The sequence below is a fragment of the Tetrao urogallus genome (genome assembly GCF_951394365.1).
Source record: "Tetrao urogallus genome assembly, chromosome: 2".
Taxonomy (NCBI): domain Eukaryota; kingdom Metazoa; phylum Chordata; class Aves; order Galliformes; family Phasianidae; genus Tetrao; species Tetrao urogallus.
Genome location: NC_136814.1, coordinates 58,854,232 through 58,882,134, shown reverse-complemented (window position 1 = coordinate 58,882,134; position 27,903 = coordinate 58,854,232). Strand labels below are relative to the sequence as shown.

The 27,903-nt window shown below is 38.7% G+C and overlaps 1 protein-coding gene across 1 annotated transcript in view; it reads left to right on the top strand.

Moving 5' to 3' along the window:
* Positions 1 to 24,403, top strand: part of NCOA7 (nuclear receptor coactivator 7) — a gene marked incomplete at both ends in the record, with an annotated part of 66,459 nt that extends 42,056 nt beyond the window's left edge. The window contains 13 exons of the mRNA XM_079550890.1: positions 343 to 422; positions 1,321 to 1,428; positions 2,341 to 2,442; positions 3,529 to 3,654; positions 5,413 to 5,597; positions 6,989 to 8,055; positions 9,307 to 9,475; positions 17,662 to 17,809; positions 22,034 to 22,162; positions 22,281 to 22,433; positions 22,910 to 23,005; positions 23,293 to 23,366; positions 24,268 to 24,403. Of these exons, the coding sequence (XP_079407016.1) occupies positions 343 to 422; positions 1,321 to 1,428; positions 2,341 to 2,442; positions 3,529 to 3,654; positions 5,413 to 5,597; positions 6,989 to 8,055; positions 9,307 to 9,475; positions 17,662 to 17,809; positions 22,034 to 22,162; positions 22,281 to 22,433; positions 22,910 to 23,005; positions 23,293 to 23,366; positions 24,268 to 24,403 (2,573 nt within the window). The remainder of the gene's footprint in view (positions 1 to 342; positions 423 to 1,320; positions 1,429 to 2,340; positions 2,443 to 3,528; positions 3,655 to 5,412; positions 5,598 to 6,988; positions 8,056 to 9,306; positions 9,476 to 17,661; positions 17,810 to 22,033; positions 22,163 to 22,280; positions 22,434 to 22,909; positions 23,006 to 23,292; positions 23,367 to 24,267) is intronic.
* Positions 24,404 to 27,903: the final 3,500 nt, after the last annotated feature.

Here is a 27,903-nt window from a genome sequence, read left to right as displayed (position 1 = left end):
CATATCTTCATAAGCTGGTTTCTCTCTCTGCCATGATAGCAGCTTATCACTCAAAATGCTTATATCCGTTAACAGAATTGCACAGTAATCATGGAAGAGCATGGGAGCAGTTTGGCACTGATACATTATCACGTACAGAATTCTTCTAGAGTTCCTGAGTGATCACTAATTGTGCTGCATTTAATGAAGAGTTGCCTGCTTTGCAGTTCCTGTTAATTAATAGATATTTTGATGTGTCTTTCCATTTGCAGCTATAGTTTGCACATCCTGTACATCTCTTTTGAAACATGTTGATACACAAACGTCTTAAAAGTCAATTATAATCTTTTTCCCCCTCTTTAGATGACAATCAAAACAAAACCAATGAAAAGAAAGAGAAGAAGATGGTTTCTCAGAAGCCCCATGGTACCATAGAATATATTGTAAGTATTGCACTGTGGTTTGTTTGTATCTTCTTTTTGAAAGTGGAATTGTTGAGCTTGACAGTGAGCCAGTGACGTAAAGCAGAAAGCATGAAATGAATACTAAATGATATGTATGTATGTATCTCAGTAGGATTTGTTCCAGTTATCGTTGTGTGAGGAGAGCAGGGCTTGCATCCAGAACTGCAGTTCAGCCCAGGTGCTCTGCCTTTTCTCATAGCTGCCAGTCCTGTTTTTATTTCTGCAGTGTGACCCTGTAATAGGATAATTGGTTTTGTTACTTTGAAAAATACTTCCAGTGTTGCTCAGGGGCATCAAATATGTGCTTGACCCTGAGATGACTGTGCAATCTTTCACTAAACTGGAACACTGAAAGAGCATTCTGCTGCTTCACAGCTGGGAGAACTACCTCTGTGTGGAAAGTCCCTATGTGCCATCCAGGGCCCCTGAACAACACTTGCACTCAACCCACACCCAATGTGACTGTAGAAAGCTTGTGTCCTAGCTGGGAACGAAACAAGTGTCTGACTTACTAAGACTGCTGGAGGTGATGAGTTTTCCAATGGGTGTCCCCTTTCTCCATTTGCCATTCTAGTTCTAATTAGAGTACTGCTGCTTTAAAGTTTTGTGACAAAACGAGTGGGGCATCTCTAACATTTCCATTTTTTATCTATTGCACAGTGTGAGAGAGGTGTTTTTTTTTGTTGGTGGTGGGTTGTTTTTTTGTTTTTTTTTTTTTGTATTGACTTTGGCTTATCATATGATCTGTTGAAAAGGGAGTGTGTTCTGTCATTGAATCTATTCCCTGCAAACAGTTTTAGATGGTTACAGTCCAGCTGTAACCTGTTACACTGTATGTGAGTGCTAACTTTATCTTAAGCTTCAACTCTTTCTTCAGGCTGGAAATCAGGACACCATAAACAGCATAGCATTAAAGTTTAACATCACCCCAAACAAGCTTGTGGAACTCAATAAGCTTTTCACACATACAATTGTTCCAGGCCAGGTAAATCTTTTATGTTTTATATATCTGAAATCTGATTATTTGCTATGTATCTGAGGCTTTTTATTGCTTTCTGCATATGCTTAGGTACCTAGATGCAAGGATAATGGACAGTAATTTAGATCTCTCAAATGGCAACTTTATGTTGAGCTGGTGGGGGGAGAGGGGGAGTACTTTTATAATTGCCGTATCTGATGTCCATTATTTATCTGTTGTCACTAAAGCTTTAAGAGAACTCTGAAGCTCAAGAAGAGAATGGAGCTGTTGTAAGAGAATAGAATTCATGGAAAGGCTAGGTAAATTATATTATATGATGCATTGAAGAATTAGAGACTTAGACACAATCATTGAAATGGCTCTTCGCCATTATTTTGGAGATGAGTCAGTCTCCCGTAAAGTGGGAAATAAATAGACTGCTTTTGAGAGAGTCAACTAAAAGAAATGCAAATGTGAAGGCTAATACATGGCTCCTGAAGAGCAGAACTCCGAAGTATCCTGATCTGCAGATGGGAAAACTGAGTCACAAAGAAATAGCAATACCAAAAAGACAAAAGCTGGGATTAAGCTAAATGATTTTGTTTCTCAACACCTTACACAATTTTTCAGCTGCTAGTTTTGTGTTTGTAATCGTAGCAGGAGAACATGGAACTATAGTTTTGGAGGGAAAAAAGATCCTCTTTGCATGGAGAAAATGTGTTACTTTCTAGCTTGCTCTGCAAAACAAAAGGCAGAACTAGATTCTGTAATTAGACTGCACATACTCCACCATCACCACTAATGTGGAGAGATTTTGGAATTTGAAGTAGTTGAGTGTATTGCAATCATGAACAATTGATATTGAGTTGTCCTTCTAGTAGAGCGTTGTATTTGTAGCGAATAATTTTTTAAAACCAGTCTTAATGTTTTTGTATTTAGATTCTCTTTGTACCAGAGACAAGTGTTTCCAGGCTGCCTTCTTTCAGTCCTGGTGCTCCCATTTCTCCTTCATCATCAGATGCCGAATATGATAAACTCCCTGTAAGTCAGATGTTGGTTCACACTAGTCTTATGTTCACAAAACATTTACTAAAGCTGAGATTCAGGAGTGTGTAAATAGCTGTTTTTTGAAGTTACAATTCTGACCTCATGCATAGTGTTATTGATTACTGTTATTAAATAGTGTTAAGTAATATTTTAATGTGCTGCGGTACAAATTTTACAGCTTTACAATAATCAAAATTAAGGGTTCTGTCTGAACAGATAAATCAAGTACAAGATCACTTGGGCCTGGAGCATCAGAGCAGTTGGAAATAGTTTGTGGTTTCTAAAGAATGGAAAGTTGGATGTGGAGAAGTATTTACTGTTTCACCCTGGAAATTTCTGTACTGCTCTGCAGTCCTTCTGCTCTGTTCTACAACCTTAATCCTGCATGGGGATCTCTGCATGGAAGTACTAGTTTGCCAGAGAAGTCAATTTCTTGCTAGCAAGTGTACTATGATTGCACCCATATAAGACAAGACCACTGGATTTAATCTTGCTGAAAGGCCTTGGTGTAGCTGAACTTTCATTTTACTTGGCAGGGTGGTTGTAATTAGTGTTTTCAGGGAATGAGCTGTTCATCTGCTGATAATAAAGCAATTAGACAGTTTCAAATTCATAACTACTTAAGAGAGAAAATGGAGAGAAGCTTGGAGTGAATCACTGTGTTTAACTTTAGTCCTACTCCTCTGTGCCTTCTACATGGGAATCATACCAGTGCCAGTGGGATGCACTGTGTGTGGAAATCTTCAGCATGGATGGGGTAGCAGGACTAGCCCTCTCCTAATGAGAATACCTCACTAAACACAGTAGACTTACTTGACCTGACTTTTGAGTTTCTTGCCTGTTATTTGGAAGAGTTTTTTATAATGTAAGATTTTTCTTCCTTACGACATACAGCATTATGCGTGTGCATGTATCTACGCATGCATGATCACCAGTTTTCTTCCTTTTAATAAAAACAAAAGAACAACAAAAAATGTTGGTTAAGTTTGATTTTTTTTCCTTTTTTTTTTTAGTTGCTTGAAGTATAAAAGTAGATAATGTTGGTCCTGTTGTTCTGCACTAAGCTTTTTCTTTTTTAAGGATGCTGATTTGGCAAGAAAGGCCTTCAAACCGGTTGAGAGAGTCTTGTCTTCCACTTCAGAAGAGGATGAGCCTGTGGTTGTCAAATTTTTAAAAATGAATTGTCGTTACTTCACAGATGGTAAGGTATGTAGAACTTGGACTCTGGTGACGTGTTTTTTTTTTTTTTTTTTTTTTTTTAAGATTCTTTGAATGCAAAATCTGTGTGTTCAAGTGAGAGATGAGTACTGTGAGAGCCAGGCATTACTGTATGTTTGTAAAGAATGTAATGTTGCAGTGGCTTTATCTGTCACTGCTGTGTTTATTGCTGTCATGGCAATATGTGATATGATTTTCTTCTTTCCTGTTTTGCATCTGTTACAATAACCACTTTATGGAGAAGCAGCTCTGCTAACCACCTTCATTCCTGTATCATGCCTTGACCAGAAATATCTGCTTCAGAATGTACTGTTAGACACAGAAAACTACATTTCAGAGCTCAGACGAGTCAGGATTAGTTGTCCAGTTGCATCAAGTTGTGCAACAGCTTCATAAGAGATAAACGCTTGTCTATCTTGTTTACAACTTTAAGCTAAATTTTAACTCCTTCCAGATCAGTGTTTCCAAATGTGACCAGGTTGATTCTCCACTTACTCTAATAAAAAGGTTAATATTGCACAAGATCTTTTCTTTCTTTTCCTTGGAGCCATTCTGGTGACTTACGTGTTCTTGCTACGAACACAACTGGGATTGCAACTCTGAATTTTACAGCGGCCATTTTGGGAAAGAGGGCATAACGTTTGTGCAGTATCTTGCTCCTACTCTCAAGGCTGCAATAGTTTAGCTGTCTACTTTCTATACCTGCTGTCGCTGACTCCAATTTCAGGTAGATGTGTCTGCATGTTTGCATTTTCAGGTTCTCTGAAATTGATAATTCTGGCAGTTCTAATCTAATCGCATGACTTTTCTAAGAATAGTTTTACACTTCACATTTTTTATTTCTTTTTGCCTGAAGTGGATGTGGACTGTATTTAATCACTCAGCAATTTCTGTAGTCTTCTATTTTGTAGAAAGTAGTGGAGGGCTACTTGATTTCTTACACGTAAATTAGGGCAATACTGTTGCATTTGCTAAGTGCAAAGGACACATACTGTTTTTTGGCCCTGGGACTGAAACAGCCATTTGCAGTCAAAGTAGTGGAATGTGTGACAGTTTGAAACATGGTCATGTGTCAGAGGTTGAATGCTGGATGGTTACTGATGCAGTCTTTTATCAAATCGGTGGCTAGGTCATGTTTTAGCAAATTAAATGCATCTTCTACAATTGTACAAAATATGCTTGGATCGGTGGTACCAGGGAAGAAGTGACTTCATAATAGGTATTTATGTGTAGAAGCTTTCTGCATGTACCTTTTGGAATTCCAGATCAAGAAGATTTGGAATTCAGCTTAGCACAGTAACCTTGACATTTCCATGATGAAGACTGCCTTCAGGTATGCTAGTTTCATATAAATACATATGCTGTATGAGACTGGCTGTAGCTCAGATTAATTTGTTTGTTTGTTTTTAAAGTTCTGTTTTGTCTGAGGCTTGTTAATAGTCTGAACTCCAGCTTGTAGCAGTCAACGCTGAAAGTTGAATTGTTCAGGTGCTCTTCCTTAACAGACATGAACTTGAATGTCACTAAGAAATCTTCTTCTTTACTCTGCTTATGATGTCTGACTCGATGCAATTGGAAAAATGTTTTGTTATCAAACACTGCATGACAGGGGTATAAAAAAGGCAGGAGAGAGGTTTTTTGTTTGGCTGAATTTATTTATTTTTTTTAAACTAGCAGTCAAAAACCTTGGAAGTTATGATAAGTTAATTATATTTGGTATGCTAACTCTTTGTTCTTCTACTTTAGGGTGTAGTTGGAGGAGTCATGATAGTAACTCCAAACAACATCATGTTTGATCCGCATAAATCTGATCCTCTGGTAATTGAGAATGGCTGTGAAGAATATGGGCTAATCTGCCCCATGGAGGAGGTTGTCTCTATAGCTCTCTACAATGACATCTCTCACATGAAAATTAAAGATGCATTGCCATCGTAAGAAGTGTTCTTTCCTGAACTTATTTTATTAAATTTTCCGTAACAGTCATGGAAAGGAGGTGGGGGGGAGGTTTAATGCAGCAGAATAAGACAAACTGGGAGAAAAATGCCAGCAAATGAATGATTCATGTACGTACTTCTGTTTACTTCTTAGACTTCAGTGGCAGTAAAGAGAAATGGGTTGTGAGTGTGAGAATGCCAGTGCAAAGAAGACCAGTTAAAAAAATATTAATTAAAGCATTGGTGTTGTGCCATGGTTGGGCTCTTGCACTGTCTGGTCTGTAGGAATATTTCAGCAGAATTGAAAAGAGTTCGATTTTTGCACCATTTGATGTGTTATTGGGATACTTCTGAGAGGGCTGGTTATAACTTTTGAAGATAACACCTTAAGTGTCTCTTACAGGACTTGTAAAAATATTAATTTGTAGAACATTTCCAGTTCATAACCAATTCAGAGGAGTTTTGGTAGTTAGAATTTGCAACACATAACAGACTTCTGGGCATGGAGAAGATGTTAGTTTAATTTACGTGTAGTGTAACCACTGCTGAATTTTTTCTAAGCAAAATTTTGTCCTTATGGGCAATATTTACTTCCTAAGTGAAATTCATCTATGTTTCTCCATTTTCTTGGCTTAAGAAAAATTTTCTAGGTGCTTGTTTTATCTTCATTACCAGATTGCCTACTAAGTAACTTCTGAGTGATGAAAATCTTCTATTCTCATTCACCTCAGACTTTTTAGCAGTAAGACGGAGCTTATGCAGTTTGCTGTTGTCTGCTGGTTTTAAGAATTTTCCATTGTAAAATGGGCATTAAAAATAAATCTGTGGGAGTCTGCATTCAAATAATATAACTTAGTGCTGGATAAAAGAAAAAAAAAAATGAACTGTTGCCAGTTATGTTTGTGGAAAGCATATTTAAACAGCATGTATCTTATCTGTGATTTGCTTTCTTCTCAAAAATGCATTTTTACTGACTTGGGAAGCATGAAAAACATTGAACTACCAATGAGCAGAGCCTGACAGTTGTCTAGTGTGGAAAGTAATAATGCTAGTATGATAAATGAAATTCCAGTAGCTAAATACATGTCCAGTTTTTTTGGTTACCGAGTTTCTGATAACTTGTACATTTTTAGTATGTGTGCCATTTCTTCACCTGTCACATAGTCTGCAAAGTGTTCTTCGCATTTTAGTTTGGTATTTTCCTTTCCACATTTTTTTTTCTTTAAACTCATTCATTTCTACTGGTGTACGTTTATTTTGGAGAAAGTAATTTTTAGTTGAGTTTCAAAACTTAAGTTGATATATTATTCATTTTTTTTCATTATTTTTTTTTTCTGTTTCCATTTTGCTTTTAACATCCTATGTACATCCATCATTTTACCTGGCAGTGACATACCAAAGGATCTTTGTCCTCTGTACAGGCCAGGAGAATGGGAAGACCTTTCCTCTGAGAAAGATATCAATCCTTTCAGCAAATTCAAGTCCCTTAGCAAGGAAAAGAGGCAACAGAATGGTGATTCACCCAATGTTCCAGGTGCCAAACAGATAAATCCTTCAGATAAAGAAAAGTCTGCTGATTTTGAAGTTCTTCAGTCATCTGAGAGTACGGGCTCAATTAAATCAAAGTCACTGGAATCTTATAATAATATCACTGCCGCTGAACATTTGGAAAAGTTTGCTGCAGATCCACATGTCAAAGAGCTTTCTGAAGAAAAAAACGTTACAGACATCAGAACCAAAGAGGACTCCTTTTCAGGAGGAAGAGGGGATGATTTCATTGATCTGGAAAAGGTGCCATCTCCTATGGATAGAGGGTTGGACAGGAAAATCTCATTAATGGAAGGCTTGTTGGCTGACCCCAGGGAGTTGGGGAGAACGAAGCAGCAGGTAACCAAACCCACTACAGAAGTCCAGGAGCACTTCACAGTTGATTCCTTGGAAAAAAAGGACAGTGTTGAACCTAAAGCTGATTTAGACTTAGAGCTATGTGAAAAACAAGATGTTATTCCAGAAGTAAACAAATGTGTCAGTTCCCCAACAGGTAAGGTGGAGACTGCATTGGACACTAAGAAAGAGCTAGAGAAAGATAAACTTATAGAATTTTATCTCAATAAAGATGGGAGTGGGTCTCAGTCATCTGAAGACTTGCACAAGGCTGAAATCCAGAAAGGTGAAAACAATAAAGCAATTGGTATAGACCTTACACTTAGCTGTTCCAAGTCCCAAGCTGATGAAGTCCATACAGTTAAAAGTATGGAGCTTGATTCCTGCTGTGTTGGAAGGAAAGCACCTTCATTAGAAGGCAGCGCAGCAGCAGCAGAGGAAAAGGATCTCAAAGAGTCTCTGGACTCTTCATTAGTACCAGCTATAGACAAGACCTGTCAAGAAACACAGTTAGACAATCAATCAGAGGTCAGACTGTGGCTGCTGCAGAAAATTCAAGTGCCAATTGAAGGTAGGTCTCTGGTTATCCTTGTTTCCTCTGAGACTTGGACAGCATTATGACGGTAACCTTTGCATTGATATGCTTCTGCTCTGAATTTCCTCTTTGTATATATAATGCTTGGTCTCTTTTTTTTTACTGTTGTATATTATAATTTTATATTTGATGATATTTAGAAGAAAAAATGTACCTTCAGGCTCACTAAGTTTCTAGTTTAATGAGGTGCTCGTTCCATATTCAGCAATTACTGTCTTACTGATCCTTTTGTTTTAATTATTGACTAACTTATTGTGAATAAAATTTGAAAAACAAAATGAAATCTTACTTTAAGTAGCATGTTAACAGATTGCTATTTCTACTTCTACTCAGGTCATCTGAGCATGAGGCCATCCCAGAGTTTTAGTTTAATGAGCTAATGGGCATAATTCCTTGATTTGTATGAGATAGCGGAGGACAATTCAAGTGGAAGTCTTTATTTTAAAAACAGTTGCTCTTAAAATAATTTTTCTTTTCCCTGTGTCTCAGCAGTTGTACTTGGTGATTGTTCTTATCACCAAAAAACAACAGAAGATGGCTGTATGTATATTCCTAAAATGACTGTAACAACGTCAGAGTGGTTGAGGTTATCATTAAATAAACAACTTTTTTTTATTTTGTCAAATAGGCAATTTAAGGAATTTAAGCAACTATTACACTTTACCTGTCCCACGCAGACAAAAGATTTTGATATGGCTATCTGACCACTATGACTGAAGATCTGATTGGGCTTGGTGTGTGTGAAGTTACACTCTGGTGGGATTGGTTTCCTGGACTCATTCAAACACTGGGATAGGAATGAGGGATCTAGCCAGAGACAAGCCAGCAACTGCATTACCCTTTGCCTGTGGTGAGGTTTGTTGGGCTGGCTATGGTGACAGAGGTAGTCAAGGTCTTCTCTTCCACTGTCCCCCCTTCCTTGCTTCGTGTCACAGTTTATACCCAGTCCAATCATCTCAATGATTTAATTTACAGTGCTTCTGTACTCAGCTCTACAACTGAGGAGGATACGGTCCTGAGAAAATGGAAATAAATAACCCACACTTTAGAATGAGCAGGGATTTATTAAAGCAGTTTGGCTATTAAATGACACATTGGGTTTAATTCAATGCATGATAATTTGTAGTCTTCTTTTGTACAAGGTTATCGATCTCTGTGCCGATATTTTATGAACTGTAGTAGTTGTACTGTCTTGTAAACAGCTCATCTCTTCTGTCTCTTGTTCAGATATGCTTCCTTCAAAAGAGGAGAAGAGCAAGACTCCTCCAATGTTTCTGTGCATTAAAGTAGGCAAACCCATGAGAAAGTCTTTTGTGTCTCAGAGCACCAGCGTGTCTCAACAGTACAGTAAAAAGATAAAGCAACCAGAGTACTGGTTTGCTGTTCCCCGGGAAAGGTAAGCTGCAGCATGTAGTATGAAAACACATCTGCATCTTAATTTTTAAAGGTGTAATGCTTTCTGGAGTTGAATTTGACTTTCCCTTTGTGGTCTACGGTATAAAATGCAGCAAGAATTCTGAAACGGGGAGGGAGGTATCCTCATTTTATTGCATGCCAGAGATATAAAGGAATGTGTTCCCAGTGAGAAAGAGGGCATCGAGTGCCATGTGAAGGTTGGAAAGGGTAGTAGTATACATGCTCATGATAAAAGCACCTGGGGATCATCTGGGTTTTGGAGGAAATGAAGAGCAATGGAGCACTTGCAGGGGTCAAGGAATGCACTGAAGTGCCAGTGTTAAAAATAGGTACTTCATGTCAGCGAAGGACATAGAAGTTTCTCTCTTTTCCACTCTAACTAAATGGGTGTGACTGTTTCTACCTTCAGAGGCATAAAATAAAACATCTTTTTGTGACTAAGTCCCCTTGAGTGCTCCATGTGCCCTTATGTAAAACAAGTAGTACTGTAGGGAAAAAAGAAGTTAAGGCCTGTGATCTTCCATATAGATCATTTTTCCTTGACTATGGGGAATCAAATTGCTAGTTTTCCTCTAGCTAGAAGGAAGACAGAACAGCTCTCAGGTCTGCTGAACCAACAGAGGAAAATCAGTGATCACACTTCTGGTGAATTAGATGCTAGGAAAAAAGAATCAGAATTGTGATATGCAGTCAATTTTTCTTTTTAAATAATTTTTCTGAATATTTTCAGATTTGTAGAATGTATATTAATTTAAGTGTTTATTTCATATATATTAGAAATGAGTGTTTTAAGCAGACCAGTAGTGTGGAAGTTGCTGATACAGGGAGAAGGGGGAGAGGTTTAATCCAGCCTGGAATGTGGCCCTCAGGAGTGTTGCTGAAGGTAGCTTTGGGCTTGCTTGCTATCTGCTGGTACTCAGCTCATTAGGGATTTCAGATGTGTGGGTTTAGAAAATTCTAGTTTGGATTGTAACTACTTCAAGGAGTTGAAGGGGTGCTGTAATATAATACAAGGTCAGTTATTGCTTTGGAGATAGTTTGTCTAATGTTGAAAGCTGGACTAATGTAATCTTTTGTCCTCTGTAAAAGCTAAATTTTAAACTTCTTAACACACACTTTGAAAATGGCATCTTTATTTGTCATTTTATAAGCAGAAATTTTCAGGTTATTGAGGGGATCTAATTCATATATAAACATTGATAATTGGTTTATACATCAGTCTTCAGAACAGTTAAAGTCATTTCTGGAGTGAGCTGCTGCAGTATTTGGCCATGTTGGCTGAAAAGACAAATCTTTACTGTCAAACCTGCTGCTTGGATCTGCAAAATTAATGGTGAAAGCATTAAGATTGAGTCATTCTTGTGCTTTTTACACATGGCTGTTTTAACACCACATTGGTGCTTAAAAGGTTGCACTGAACTTAGGACAAAAATTAAGAGATTCACTCCATCATTTTAATGCAGGAGATATGTTTGCCTAACAAGTTCGTGTTTTCTTTAAAGTCTCAGATGCATCCTAAAGCAAAATAGGGCTTCCTGTTCACTCATGGCACGGCTTGTGCTAGTATTGCATAGTGTGTACTTGGTGTTGCATCTTCAGAGAATCATGAAGAATAGATCACTTGGGACAGATCTGCAATGTATTTTTGATACAATATATCAAAATAACGTAATAAATACAATTCTGTATGCAGAGTATAGTTATGTATGAAAGTATCACAAAATTCCTTTCTTGTCTTACTGGCCTTGAAGCAACATAAATAAAATATTTTCTGTTTACTATGGTTGCTGTAGCTTGTGCAGTGTCTTAGTATTTTGTAGGAATTTAAAAACAAAAAAAAAAGAGATTGTGAAGAAATCAGTGTGCATATCAGTATCCACTGCTTAAGTTAAATCCTCTGATTTTCATTTTATTGTGTTTTTCTATGACCTCTTACTGTTTGCTGTTAAAATGGCTTCTGTAATCAGTTGTGAAAATGGCTCTATTTTCACCCTGAGCTCCATAATCTGCTGTTCCCAGCAGAGTTGCTGCTCCTTGTGTAAACAGTCTGTGGCTTTCATGTCCTTGGCAGGCTTATGATAAAGCTGTGTGGTAGAGGGTGAGGGACACACAAGGTAATTGTGTCAGTTTGCTTTTCTTTGTGTTTTATGACAACTTCCCGAAACATTAATACACAGAAAAATGTTAAGCTGGTATCCTTCATAAAGGGTATTAGAAAATCTTAAATCTTGTTTTTCTTTTGCTTGCTGTTCTAGTTCTACTCTGATACATGGCTTCACAGGGCACTGAGAACAGTCCAGTGTCACTCATGACCCTGAGCAACATCACTGCATTTATCAGTGACTCTAGGACTACTCTCTGCAGCTTTGCTTAATCACAGAGTCATTTGCCTTAGCACGTAATGTGGGAGATGGAAATCTCTGGCTGCCTTACATAAAGATTACCTAGACTCAGGCAGCTTCTCATCACATTAACTGTTCCTCTGAGCAGGGAGGCACTCACTTGTGCTTTTGGACAGTAATGAGGAGATCGATTCTTTTGCTGAGAAGTCTTGCAATGGGTGTAGCTTATGGTGTTAGAGGGTAAGTGTGTGCTCTTATGGTTTATTTAAATGGGTATTTAAATGCATGTATATTTTTCTAGCTTACTAGATTTTGAGCAGCAGTGGCAGGTGAGTAATTTGGTAACTCAGAGATTTCCTCAAGCTCTTCCAAAGGAAGATGTATTGTGCTGGGACAACAATGGCTACATGGAATTTCTTCCTTTACAAACTTGCATCCTAACAAATGATTTCCTCATTTTAGCATTGTAAAGCTCCTCAGGCAAGTAGTAAGTCTTTTAAATCTTATTAGAATCGTTTGAGTTGGAAGGGACCCTTAAAGATCATCTAGTCCAGCTCCCCTGCAATGAACAAGGACAGCTATAGCTAGATCAGGATGCTCAGTCCCAGATCTTTAATGCCTCCAGGGGTGGGTTATCCCACCACATCTCTGGGCAGCCTGTTCCAGCGTCTCATGACCCTTACTGGGGGTGGAAAAAGAAAGTCTTCCTAATATTCATCCTAAATCTATCCTCTTTAAGCTTGAAGCCATTTCCCCTTGTCCTGTCACCACAGACTCTGCTAAAGAGTCTGTCCCCTTCTTTCTCACAGCCTCTCTTTAAATACTGAAAGGCAGCTGTTGGGTCTCCCCAAAACCTTCTCTTCTCCAGGCTGAGAAGCCCCAGCTCTCTCAGCCTGTCCTTGCAGGAGGGGTGTTCCATCTCTTGGATCATTTTTGTGGTCCTCCTCTGGACGCACTCCAACAGATCTGTGTCTCTCCTGTACTGAGGACTCCACATCTGGATGCAGTACTCCAGATGAGGCCTCACCAGAGCAGAGTAGAGGAGCAGGATCACCTCCCTCAAACCTGCTGGCCACACTTGTTTTGATGCAGCCCAGGATGTGGTTGGCTTTGTGGGCTGCAAGGGTACGTTGCTGGCTCTTGTTCAGCTTCCCCTCCACGAGTACCCTCAGATCTTTTCAGCAGGGCTGCACTCAATCCTTTCATCTTCCACCTTGTATTGACAGTGTGAGTTGCAACAACCCAGGTGCAAGACCTTGCCTCTGTAGGGTTTGAGCCTCATTTCATTTTTTAAAAATTCATTTTTTGTCTTTGCTTCCTGCCTCCTTGATTCTTATAGATTATTGTCTTTTTGTTATATTGGAAATCTTATGAATGCCTAAGCATATAGTAGTGCTACCTGTCTAATCCCTGTCACCAAAACATGGATCTCATCTAAATTGTTTAGTTGTGAGATTCCCATTCTGATTAATGAAGGGATATTTCAGCTATTCCATTATATTGAGGACATAGCAATAACATTTCACTACCAGTGTTCTTGTACATTTTTATTCACTCAATGCTAGTTTTCTCCCAGTCTTTGAGAGCTGCCCCAGTATTTTAGGTTTTACTGAAGTTGTCATTACCTACTCAGACTTATTTCCCAGCTCTTAAAGCTTTTAGACATAGAGTACATGTGTAGGGATAACTTAAAACCAACTCACTGAGATATCTTCAATTTAATATAGTTCTTAACTGCTATACAAACATGAAGTATTTCATCATCACCATTATTGAAAACTTTCAGATAGCAGTTGTATTTTCCTCTTTCAGATGACTACTGGTACTTTAATGCATTACTCTTATTAAGAGTATGGCCAATACAATTTTTAGGAATCAGGCTTCTCCATGAAGCACTTAAAAATCTCTAATACTTCTAGATTTGCTGTTCTGATCACTAAAATGAGTTTTCTACTGAGTTCATATTCTTCACTGTAAACTTTTTGTTTTACGTTTGTTCCTGTATGTATTCAATACCACAAATATATTTGTAAGATTATTCAGTTTCCTTTTAACTTATATGCAGCCAAGGGTGTTTTTTCCCAATTTTTCCCCCCTTTCTTTAATTGGGGTTTCATTTTTCATTTTTTATTTGATTTCCAGACATATATTTTTTTTAATTATTAACTTCAGGTTACAGCTGTTGGTCCTTTCCAAATAGTTTGCTTTATTTTTTTTTATTTTTTATTTTTTTTCTATTAGTACATGATGCAGTCATAAGCATGCAATCACCAAAACAGCTACTGACATCTGGGGATACATTCTTTTGCAGCTGTCAGGTTGGCTGTAAGAGAGTTTCTCAAGCAATGATATTTCAATTTAAAAATTGTTTTCAGTTCTTTTTGGCCATAATGTCATGAAGGATGCTCTGCATTTCCTTTCAGAATTACCTCAGTTCTGCAGTGTATTTCATGTTGTTGCTTCTTAAATCTGGAGTGTCTGGATTTACTTAGCATTTGCCCATGTGAAGGAAAACTTATTTATAGATTACTTAAAGAAACTGAGCTTATACAGGACCATGGGGCCTGACAGGAAATACTCTTGAGTATACTAGGCAGCTGGTTGATATTATTGCAAGGCTGCTTTCTGTCTTCCTTTGAAAGGTAATGATAATTGGGAAAGATCCCTAATAACTGGAAAGATAATTACTGCAACTATCTTCATAAAAATCAAGAAGAATCTCTGAGAGCGTGGGCCAGTTGGCTTCATTTCAGCCCCTGGAGCCATTATGATGCAAGTCCTGATGGAAGCCATTTCCAGGCATGTGGAGGTCAAGAAGTGATCGGAAACAGCTGTTATAAATTTGCCAAAGACAAACCATGTAGCTTTACTGTGTTGAGACATTAAGCTTTGTGAACGAAGAGATAACGAGAGGTGGTGTTAACCATGCCCTCAGTAAGGGTTTCACTACAGCCTCCTATAGTATCGTTACGATTAAACTAGAGAAAAGAAGTCTAGACAGATAGTTCTAGATAGAAAACAAGATAGGTGAAAAATTGGACTGTTCTACTCAGAGTTTATAGCTAATCTAAATGGTAATCAAGTATGAGTGGTATTCCTTAGCAATTAATCCCATTTAATGTCTGCATCCTTGATGAAGACGAGGGGATAGAATACATCCTTATCACTTTGGAGGGTGACACCAAACCTGGGCAGTGTTCGTACATTGGAGAGCAGAGCTGCTGTTCAGAGGGACCTCAACAAGCAGGTGCAGTGGGCTGACAGAAATGTCTGGAAGTTCAAATACAAGGTTGTATGCAGCGGGTAGAACAGCCTCTCTGGGAATCTGGGGACAGATGACCTGGGGAGTGGTTCTACAGAAAAGGAGATGAAGAAATTGAGAACAAACTCAACATAAATCAGCCAGTATCTTCTTTGAGGTAATGAGTGCTTTACTTCTTGCTGGCCCGCATAATGGAAGAACATAGTAAGCAGTTTGAAAGTCATTATTCTCTTTTTTAAAAGATTTATCCAAACCCTTTGCAGATGACATGCTGCATGCATCGGGGAAAATTCTGATTAGATGCAAGAGGGAAAAAAAAATACATGGCATTGTTTGTATGTGGAAGAAATTGCACAGAGAGGCTGTGGAATCTGTTGGAGATTTTCAACACTGCAGATGAGCAGTCTGCACAAACTTGGGAATTGGCTCTACTTTGAGCAGAAGGTAGACGAGATGTTCGCCAGTGGTGCCTTATGACTTAAATTTGTTCTGTGTTTCTGAGATAAAGACCATACTGCTCTCCTCTGCCCATCTACATGAAAGTACTTTCAGATTGGTCTTGGCCAGATAACAGCAGCTTCTAGTTTTATTGTTCTTATGTAGGGATTTGTAGGAATTAAGTAGGTTAGCTTTAGACTAGGCTACTGTACATAAAATACACAGTGCTTGAGCTAAAAGTCTCTTCCAATTAAAACTCAAATTAGTTAGTGAGAAGATTATCATACTGCTCTTTCTGAAGCATCTGTGAAGCAAGCTGAGAGGAATGGGGCATACTGTGTCAGCTACTGATGTGGGAAAAATGCAATTAGGGGAAAAGATCTTATCTAAAATTAGATGAGGCAACTTTCAGAAATATGTTCCACAGTTCACAAGTTTTAGATCTATGCAAGCTTGTAAGCAGTCACATGGCTTCTCACAAAAAAGGGGGAACCCTTAACGCTGTGGAGTGTGACCCTCTTTAGCCTCTTCCAGCAATTACTGGCTAGAGTAATCTTGAAGGCTGATTCATTGTGCATTACTACCTTGATCCCTCTCTCTTGCTGCAGAGTTATGAACAACAGCTGAACTTTTAACTTTTTATATTGATGTTAGCTTTGTTGCTTATTTGTGGCAACAGGAGGCTGTTGATGCCATAGAAAGTAGTGCTGGGTAGAACTGCATGTTGTTGTATTCTTTTAAAATGTTTCACAGATACAGTTCTTTTGATAACAAAAAACTTAAATTCAACTATGTCATCTAGTAGCCATACACTATGGCAATGTTGTGTGAATGTGCAAAGTAGAGAAAAAACTAATTTGTTCCCTTTTTCATGATTGGGACATGAAGCTGAAAAGTCAACATTTTATACTTTCTGAGGGTAGTGGAAATTGGAGCCAAATTTCACGAGGTCTAAGTGAGTCAAGCCCCACAAATATTTTACTTTAACTAGGAATTAATGTGGCTATCATGAGCAGACAACAATTTTAGGACTATCAGTTTCTGCAGTTACAACTGACAGCAGACTGTAGCTCTTACTGGTAGAAGCATAGAACAAAAAAACATAGACTCAACTGTAAAAATCTGTGGAATTATATTTATGAACAGAATCCAAAAGTGCAGGAATCCAGGTGTTTTAAGGTTATTCTTATTACGATAATTTTGCATACTGGAAGTGCAAGTAACATGATAACGTATAAAGTGAAGGTATCTAGGATTCACCAGGATTTTAATTCTTTTCTATTGATCAAGGAATTGCCAGAGGAATCTCTCTGGTGAATAACTGAAGAAAGATTCAGTGTCCTAAGTATTTATTATTTGTCTGTCTGCCCTCTTTAATTAGGGTTTGATTTCTGTTGTCCATTCAGTTTCTTGGACAGTGGTCCACTATAACACATTCCTGTTTGGTTTTGCGTATGTTCATTTTAATCTTCAGAGTTACGTGGATTAAAGGAATATACTAAATCAATTATTTAATTACAATGTTTTGCCTCTGTTCGTTATGGATATTGTCAAACAACATCTCTTTAAAGAAAATATACTTATGCTGCTGATATCATTGACAAAGTTGTCAGTAACTACTCCTTTTCATAATTGTGACAGGATGAAGAATTCTTTTGTCATTAGTCTCTGTAAATTTTAGAGGTCAGCAAGAAATGCCGTGTAGAATTTGTTGGTGATGCTTAATGGCCTGTTTTACTTAGAAGATCAAACTAATTGAAATGAGATGGTAGTGTTTTTCTTTTTCTTCCTTTCTCTTGGATTTAACTTCTGTGAAACATGTTTCTAATACCAAACAGTTGATGGTTTTAATATGAAAGCCAATTAGTCTTTCCATAATGCTTTCTTTGCGTGTATGGCAAAAGGAGAAAAAATGTGTGACAGGGAGGGAAAGCAGAGAAACCTTGAAGTACTTCGTGTTATTGGGTGGAAGGAGATTCTGCTGTGTGTGAGAGTGTAAGTACGTGAGTACACAGTGCACGTGGTTATCCCCTCTCTGTCCCCGTATGAAATCTCTGTACTACATGATATTGCCATATTCATGGGTCACTGAAAAACCGTTGTTTCTTACTTTTCTGTTTACAGGGTGGATCACTTGTACACGTTTTTTGTTCAGTGGTCACCAGAAATATATGGGAAAGATGCCAAAGAGCAAGGTTTCGTTGTGGTAGAAAAGGAGGAGCTTGACATGATAGACAACTTCTTCAGTGAGCCCACTACTAAAAGCTGGGAGGTGGGTGCTTGCTGCCACTTCATGAACTATGTATATATCAATTGTGCATGCACTGTTAAGAGTCTCAGCACTTGCTCTTTTGACAATTTTTACATTTCTTTTTATAATGTTTTCTGCTTCACATAGGAACTCTTCCAAGACTTGCAGCGGTCACATAAATGTACTCATCTTCTTTCAGTATTTTTTTCTTTTCTTCCCAGAAACTGCAAGCAAACAGATAAACAGTTTTCTGATTTGCCACCAGTGCATACTATGCACCTATTTTGGCAAATGTGATGTTAGCCTTTTGCAAAACTATACAGCTGTATGTTGTCAGCATTGCTAAATTTATATTCTATTTATATACTATTAATAAATTCTCCCAAAAGCTCATGTACTTGTGAACACCAGGACAGACTCCTATGTGCTCACTGAAATGGATTAGTATGAGATACTGTCATACCAGACAGATCTTCACTTCTGAGTTGTATGTAGAAGTTTAAAAAGTAGTTGTAAGATGGATAGGTTTTATAGTCAGACTTGTTCATCCAGGGACTTTTGCAGTCTGTTTTAACTACTTGGTGTTCCTGTCTTTATTATCTGTGTCTCATGCATATCAAAACTAGTTTCTAAGGAAAATAAGTTTATGTGCTTTTTTCCTAATTATATTTATGAATCCTGAAGCACTTGTTGTATTGTGATACGTGATAAATCAACAAATAGATAATTTCCTGACTGGGAAGTAACTTAGTTGTGATCATTTGTCTTAAACTTGTTTAAAAAAAAATAAAAAAAATTCTACTGCCCTGTTTTTGAAACATTTCTGCTTTCAAACTGAAGTATGTTCAGAATTAGAACTTGGGAATGGAACTTGTCATTTGAAGTGTAGCAGAATTACCCCTGATTACAAATAGCTTTTATTTTTAAAGTTTTGTTGTCTGCTGGTGCTTTGTGAACTGCAGCATAAGGGGGGGGGGGGGGGGGGAAGGTTTTCAGTCTTTGTTTTTCTCAAAGCTGAGTGCAGTCCTATATCACACTTCATTTCATTCGCCAGTTGCTTTTGCATTTTTCCCAAATCCAAAATGAAGGAGTAGGGTCAGTGATCCAAAGAGCAGAAGTGGGAAAGATCCAGCCACACTGAGAACTTCTCTCTTTATTTTGTTTAAATATATATTTGGAGAAGAATGAGCTGGAAACAGTTTTAAGGTGTGTCTTTTTTGTTTGTAATATATTCAAGCTTCACAGACTTAAAGTAGGTCTGCCAGGAAATATCCATTGAAAGTCCAAATTTGGACATGAACTATTGTGAAACTACCACTCTCCCTTTTGGGGAAACAGAAACTGAAATTGTGGAGAAGGATATAAGCAATTTTATCAAAGTGTGTCATAGGGAGAGGCTGTCTGTCACGCTTGTGGGCAGGAACTCTTGCCACTGGAGCACTGAAGTACAGTAGATGCTACAAATTAATTTAATAGATGATGAAAAGGCAAAAGATGCCACTGAATATTCAGATTCTTTACTGTGCCAAACCTGACCAAGAGGAACCTTTTGTGAAGGTATGTTGAGCTGTGTTCCTATTTGAACAGCATGGATCTGATACAGCACTACTTCTGTGCTAGTGAAAAGTACCCTGTTCTCAGATGAATGTTAAAACAGAGTATTTACACCTCAAGTAGCTTGTTTTCTTTTTCCCATGACATCTCTGAAAAATACTGTAGATAGAGTTTCTGTGTAGCTGTTGATTCTTTTCATTTGTTTTTGGTTTTGTGTCGTCTGTAAAAAATGGGTTTGAAGTTTACTGCAGTGTTAGTAGTTTTTCTGCAGTTGCCTATGTCTGCAAGTTTGGTTGTATTTTGCTACAGATGCCTGCTGGTGGTTGGTTTATTTGGTACTTCTCCCCTCTCCCCCTTCCTGGAAAGTCTAAAGAATAACATTTGTAATAGGAGTTCAGGTACTTCTGCCTTAAGATGAACAGATGTTCATTCAGCATAAAAAAAATGCTATTAATTATAGCATTTTTTGACATTATGACAATATTATATTAATAATAATGGCCTAGGTAGGAAGAAAAACATTTAAGAGGTACAAAAAGAGCAGGGATAAAAGCATAAAGAACATTTTCCTTTAACAGTTTGAGGAGAAGGGAATTGTTTTGTGTTTTTCATTTATTTCTTTTTAAATTGGTTTAATTTTGCAGTTCAAACCCTCACTGAAACTGGATATATGAAAAAATGTCTAAAACAGAATTTCCTCCAGTTTCTGGATCCCCCTGAGCCTGGGCTGTAAGGTCAGGATGCAGCTGCACTTGAGTACCACTGGCAGAAATATCTGTACTACCTGGCTTTGCAGGGGCACAGAGCATTCATCCTGCAGGCTGGATTTTTGCCCTGCCCCCCACTGCAGGTGCTGGAACATGAGTTTCCTGGCTTCCTACTTAGGGTGCTGCTGTCAGCACTGCTCCAGGTGCCTGTGGATGGACATGGGGCAGATGGCAGTGAGCACAGCAGAAGCCTTGCTCCTCTCCCACTGGAGATGCTGGCATGACTGGCATCACTAGGGCTTTATCCTTCACACAGAGAGCTCCTCAGAAGTCCTGGGTTTTATGGAAAGTTCCTTCTTCACTTTGTGGTGGGACTCCACCTGGAGTCTGTCCAGTAAATTTCTTGCCTGTGAGGCAGGCGTGTATAGGACATCCAGGTGTTTTTTGGCTCCTGATGGCTCCTGCAAGTTGAAGCAGCAGTTATGAAAGTCTGGGGGAGTTGTTCAAACTCAACCGGTGTATTCTGTGTATTCAAAAGCTGCATTTGTAGGAGGGTGTGTGGAAGCTGTGCAGTAACATTTTGAGATTGCTCTTCTGAGATAAGACTGCTTTGGCATTAAACTCATACAAAGATGCTGATTTAAAGTTTCCCAGCTTTTGTAGCTGGGCCTCTTTCCCCTTTTCTTTCTCATCAGCCCTATCTCTACGCCCTTGCCGCTGTTTCCTGTTTGCCATGGTGGCATAGAGCCCTAAACTACAGCCCTGCTGCTGTGTTCAATGTGCCTCCTCTCACCTCACCTGGCTGAGCACTGTGCCTGAGATGCCCAGAGGTGTACCGAAGAGTCTGCAGCTTCCCTCCAGCCTTTTGCACCATTTTAGCTCCCTCTGCCTGCCCAGGCTGCACGTGGCTCAGAGCATATACTCTGTCTCTCTTGGCATGCTGTAGGCTGCTGAGCACTTCTATAGATGGGTGTTAAATATATGAACTTGTATTCTCGCTTTGTTTTCAGCTTTGTCAGAAAAGGAAGTGTGACCTACCTGTAGTTGTTGGAGAAGAGTCCATGCTTCATTTGACAAGTATTCAAATTCAAGCCTAAATTTGAAGTATTGGCTTACCTTTTAAAATATTGTATGTTTTCCAAAAAAATTCTTCAGAAAATGAATAACTAGAAGTTTTCAAAGAGTAGTTACTCTTTTCTGATAGTGAGCATTTTCAAGAACTTGCGTAAACTGAGTGCTCAAATTCGTACTCAGTGTGTCTCTTTCTTGATACAGCTGCAAAATCTATTTCAGTTCATTTACATTTGTAGTTTTGCTATATTGTTTCTGTTTGAGTTTGCATATACTAAAGCAAAAAAACATCAGTAACAGAACACCTCCCCCTGCCACACGCACATACACACCACACAGAAGAAGGGGATTGTTTTAGAAAAGAGGAGAAGTGAAGCTTTGAACCTTTTCATATTCTTATGCGTTAGCTCCTAAGAAAATAATACACTAATTATAGCATATGATACTATCTGTAAAAATAATTTATATATAACCTTACTGCATGAGGGAAATGAAGAAGCTTGTGCCTACCTCCTTTAAATTTCCGTAAAGTGAAGCTGTGCGTGGGATGGCATGGAAAGAAGTCAGTGCACTTTCACCTTTTGACTCAAGACCATGCATGTCTGAGAATTACCATGTGATGTCACCTGCTCACACCAGTGTTTCTTAATTTCAAAGGACCCAACAGTAGTGGAAGACCATGGGGGGTTTGAAGACATTCAGACTGTGCTGTCCATGCTGTCTCAGACCTCGCCATTTGAGAATTACCCAATTAGTGGGCTGCTTTTGCTTTGATGTAACCATTCCACACAGTGGTTTTGCTTCATGCAGTATGGCAGATGATGCCTATACTGCTTGAAATGAATTTGCTTCCATAGAGGACTGACAGCATAGGAACTGTGCTTTAGGTTTGACACTTGTTCTCTTGCTTCAGATCATTACTGTAGAAGAAGCAAAACGGCGGAAGAGTGTTTGCAGTTACTATGGAGAAGAAGATGATGATGATGCTTTACCTGTCTTAAAGCATCACAGTGCACTTCTGGAAAATATGCACATAGAGCAGGTATGACTGAAAAAAAAATAATCTGATTTCCTTATTAGTTCTGCTAAGCGTGGGGTGTTCTGCTACCTGTGATGTAACTGGTTGAATGCCTAACCATTTATCCCTGTTCACTGCCCAGCTTGCCCGGCGCTTGCCTGCAAGAGTGCAGGGCTACCCGTGGCAGCTCGCATATAGCACTCTGGAGCACGGCACTAGCCTGAAGACTCTGTACCGCAAATCGGCATCTCTGGACAGTCCAGTTCTCCTTGTCATCAAGGATATGGACAACGAGGTGAGGAGCGTTTGTAGTGCAGGGGTTGGAGTGAAAATAAACGTGTCTTTAGGAAGTGCTAATCATACTGCAAAGTGATATCATACCGCAATAAAACATTGCTGATTTATTTTATTCTATTTATATTTTGTACTGCTTAAACTAAACTTACAGGCAGGAAAGTATGTATGCACTAATAGAAATAAAACTACATATTTTCATAATTACAATGAGTACTCCTTTTAACATTGGCCATGGAAATTGCAAATAACACCTTCATGGTGGTGTACTTAGTACTCAGCAGCTCCTGGAGTCATCATTCCTGTTGCTGTTTTGCTTTATGTTGAAAAACAGAAAAGATCTGTGGGAATACTTGCTCAGCTCATGGTTCTTTTAACATGAAACACCAGCTCAGAAAGTATTTTGAAAAGTGTTTTTTGTTTCCTCTTGAATTTTACTGTGTTCTCAAAAATAGTTTAATCCTTTTATTCTGACAGATTTTTGGAGCATACGCTACACATCCCTTCAGGTTTAGTGACCATTACTATGGCACTGGTGAAACATTCCTCTACACGTTCAGTCCAAATTTCAAGGTACGGTGGTGTTCTCTTCCTCATGTAAGATTTCTGGATTCCACTTCTGAAACATTTATGAGAAAGCTTTATAGAGACTGCATTTTTGGGGGAAGTTGGGAGGAAAGATTGGATCTAGATAATCTCTAAGGTCCCCTGCAACCTAAGGCATTCTGTGATTTTAAAGATGCGCCAGCTGTTGGTGAAAGCAGATGATCACTTGCCTCAGTGAACACTTTAAGCAAAAAAGGCTTCTGCAGTGCTAGAATCCTCACAGTCCGTGTAGCTTTGTTCTTCTTCACCCTCAGGTATTCAAATGGAGTGGGGAGAATACTTACTTCATCAATGGAGACATGACCTCTCTGGAGCTTGGAGGTGGAGGGTAAGTGAATGTTTGCTTCTTTTTCAAGTAGTCTAGCTAACTTTTTTCTTTTTCTTAAGGAGGATAAGGACCATGGTAGTTGCAGGAAAAACTAATGCTGAAAATTTTAGTAAACTGTGTAGGACAGATATCTCAGCAATCTGATTTCTGTTACAGACCTAGAGCAATTTCCATCACTTTAAGATAGCAACTGATGTTGGGCAAGTAATCTTTAGTGGATGGGGGAGGTTGGAAAAAAACAGATGTTTGGGATAGATACACTTCTCTTTGCTGAAGAGGTTTGTTGCTAGAAGATAATCTGTAATGGCAGTTTTGCCAGCAATATCTAGTGTTTGTCACATGGTGCTTTTAAACTGTCATTATTCTGTTGCTCTGAAGAGCTAGGATACAGATAGTGCTTAATCAGGTCCTCAATTTCAAAAGCTAGTGGATACGAAATCAGGGGCTAAGACTGTGCAACTAACTGAAGCTGACAGCAGGCTGCCGCGTACAATATCTGGCCATGGTTTGCACTGGGGATGCATAAACATCTCTCCTCCTAAACTGGAAGGGACCATGTCTAGAGCGGGGAAAGCTCCCTGCTGTCTGTGCTTTGCAGCAGCTGGACTCCAGCCATGTTTGAGAGGCTGCTCACCAGCAGCACCTGGAGCTGATGGCACTGAAGCCAAGCACGTAAGGCACTGTATGCGCACACTCATGCGCTCATGCTTGTGCTTTGCTGCGATTTGTATGTATGTATGCTGCCTGTATGAATAAAAGCAAGCTTATTTGCAAGTGCTTTGCCAGGGTTAAGCCTTCATGTTCAATCCCATCTGTTCTCAGAATTGCCTACTTTTCTCCATAGCACTCCTCTACAGCCTCTGGTTAAATATAACCTGTCATTTGGTGTGTATTTTTTTAGTGGACGATTTGGCTTATGGTTAGATGCAGACCTGTATCATGGACGAAGCAACTCCTGCAGCACCTTCAATAATGACATCTTATCTAAGAAAGAAGATTTCATAATACAGGATGTAGAAGTATGGACATTTGAATGAAGTACTTACTGACTGCCTTAAGGACTGGATCCATTAGGCACTCAAAAGCTAAATAAAAGGTGCAGGCTGCCTCACAATGTTACACGCTTTTTTTTTCCCCTCATATCAGACCAGAGCATGACTACGCAAAAAATAACCAAGGAAAAACAGCTGGTTTTCAGAGGCAGAAGGAGATGGAACAATACGAGATCAGTCAGATTTTTTTTTATACTCCTTTCTTCTATGCTCCTCCATTGAAGATATGATGCTTATGAAAACATCGATGGTGTATAAATTGAAAACTTTTTCTGTAACTGTGGAAAAAAAATACTGTGGGAAAACTATACTTGTCTTGTACATTCCATATATATTTATGTTCAGTGTACAAATGCTAACCAAAAATAAAAAGTTACTTCACCAAAATCTACAGCATATTGTTTGCCATGGAAAAGAATCATAAGTAGGTGTACACAGCACTTAAGGGAACATGTTTTTAAATTCTTTTTATTTATTGTTATTGTATAGCAGACTTTTTTGTAAATGCATTAGCTATGAGGTGTTTTTTTTTTTTCTTTTTAATATTTCAGATCTTAATTTGGTAATTAATTACTATTCAGGTAGGTTTCTTATGCATCGGCATTTATTTTGAATCAATTTATTTGATTTCTGAAGTTAATTTTTATTTTATTTGTAAATGAGATTTGGTTTTCATTTAACCCAGATAAGAGGGTTTATTTTCTGGCAGAAACACTTGAGTGCATAATTCTGGTTTTCTCTGAGATGAGAGAAAAGGTGGTTAGCACTTCTCATTTACAGGAATGTGTAAGCAGAGTTAATAGATTATTATTTTGGCAGTGTGTGGAGACACTGGGCAGAATGCCACCTGGTGTAGGCTGTATGAGCTCTGGTGCAGTCAGCAGAATTGGGACAGCATGCTCTGAGCATCTGTCCTAGTGCTATTTGACTGGTTACAAGGGATGTTTCTAGGAGATGATTGTTTCCTGTATCACCGCCAAATGATTCAAAATAAACCACCCACTGTGCTTTTTCTGAGCATTTCTTTACATATTGAATAACTGCTTTGTGAAGGGAAACACACAGCCTGAAGATTTGGAGAATGCTGTTTCTTTAACAGGCCGCGCCATATTAGTGTAGTATTTGTTTTCTTAGCAATTAATATTATTTCCTTCCTTATGACTTGAAGCAACAGGCTGGGTTAGGATTTGACAGACAAATACTCTTCCTTGTTTTGTGCTTTTTTTTCATGAAATAGTCAATCAGATAATTTTCCTATCAACATTTAAAATACCACATTACAATATTTGGCTAAATCCTAACCAGACCACTTCCATGAAAATGTCAGCGAGTAGAAAAAGTGTGACAGAAGACCACCAGTCTTGCTGTTTTCTGAAGAATTTTGCTTTCCAGTTAAGCTATGGTTTTATTCACACAATCAAGTTCTGACCAAACACTGTCCTGCCATTAGTATTGAATGTAGAATTGTCCCGAGAAAGACAGGTTTTAGCAATGGTGGTGTGTTTCCATGCATTAAACACTATAGTCTGGTTTTGAAATATTATTGAGTAATACAACTCAGTTACTGCTCTTCTCATTTTTAACATATTCATAATAAAACAAGAAGCCAAATTTTTTTTTTCCCAAAAGCATTAATAAATCCTAATCCTGCACATAAATTTCACAATCTAACACCAATGCTATACATAGTGAGCCTGTAACATGCTGCACGTAAGCTTTTCACACTTCCCATCTATGCGCTCTACTACAGCCATAAACACTTATTGGTAATGCGCTGTGAAGTATTTTCCAGGTTGCTGATAGCATTGAAGGTACCAGGAATATGCAGTACTGTTTGCTCTTCTGATGGTGGCAGACCACTTACTAGTTCAAAAATAAAAAGTCTATAACCCCAAAGCCAAGTTCAACATTTTACACTCGTTTCACCATTGTTACCTACAACTTAGTTCATTATATTATACTTGTCAGAGCATATCTAAACGCTGTGTTCTATATCCAAGCAGTGTTGTTCAATCAAATTCTGTGACCCTTGAAACTATGAATATTGAATATATGTAATGCAGTGCTATCACAATATTTTCAATAAAGGAATTTATGCATTCAGAAACTTGCTGCAGATCCTTTTCTTCTTATTCACAGCTTTTAGTACATTTTTAAAGTGAAAGGATATGGCTTGTGAACATCATTGCTGTATGGACCATCTTCATATTGCTGAAGCTTTTGTGTTTTGTTCTTTCCAAGTGAGACAAAAGCAAAAAACCACCTGAAAGCACTTGGTTCTCAGCTTTGTCAACGTATACATTTAGTAGGTAAAGAAAATTGGCATTAGGAAAAAATAAACTATGATGTACATATTAATATAGCAAGTATGCTTTTGAATAACATTTCTTTGAATGTTGCCTTGAGTGCAATGGTTGTAGAATTTTTATATCATATAAATTAAGAGGAAAATTATAGTTGCTAGTAATTTTGCTCTTATAGCCATAACTATATTAGAAAAAGCTTGTTTTTGTAATATGGAGCATGTATATACCTTAAGGGATAACAATTTTTTCTTTGGGACTGTATAGAAATGCTTTTCACAGTAGGGCTGCTAAGTGCCCTGTGAAGCACTGGTGGTTGATGTTGGTTTGCAATTCTTTCACTGGACTTTTTTGTGCAAAGCTGGCTTTAGAGCCAAGTTAAAACACGCCTGTTTCCCAAATAATCTTTGCATGTAAACCTTAAGATGTAGGGATCCTGGAAGCCTCTCTCTACGGAGAGGTGGTGACGCACTGCAACAGGTTGCCCAAGGAGGCTGTGGATGCCCCATCCCTGGAGGCATTCAAGGCCAGTCTGGATGTGGCTCTGGGCAGCCTGGTCTGGTGGTTGGCGACCCTGCACACAGCAGGGGTTGAAACTAAATGGTCACTGTGGTCCTTTTCAACCCAAGACTATATGCAGTAACCTGAAAGGAGGTTGTGGCAAGATGGGGGTCAGCCTCTTCTCCCAGGTAACAGTGATAGTATGAGAGGGGACGTCTCAATTTGTGCCAGGGAGTGTTCAGGTTGGATATTAGGACGGATTTCTTCTCAGAAAGAGCATATGGGCATTGGAACAGACTGCCCGTGGTGGTGGTGGTGGTCACCATGTCTGGGGCTATCTAAGGGTAGATGCAGTACTAAGGGAGCTGTGGTGCCCGTCCTGGCTGAGCTCGGGTAGCAGCTCTCATGAAACAGAGGGAGCACAAAAGGGGACATGGTTTAATGAGCAATATTTGTGATAGGCAGATAATCACAATAGATGATCTTAGAGGTCTTTTCCAACCTTGATGATTGTGTGACTGATTCTAAGTGCCTCCTGGCACTTAGGTACCTCCTGGCCTCTAAGCACGGGCTGAGGCCTGTGGGACTGTGAGCAAGCTGAGAAAACGTTTCTAAAGCCGAAGCTTAGCTACCATTGAGAAATAGCATCTTTCAGCTTTGATTTAAACAGGCCAGAGTGTG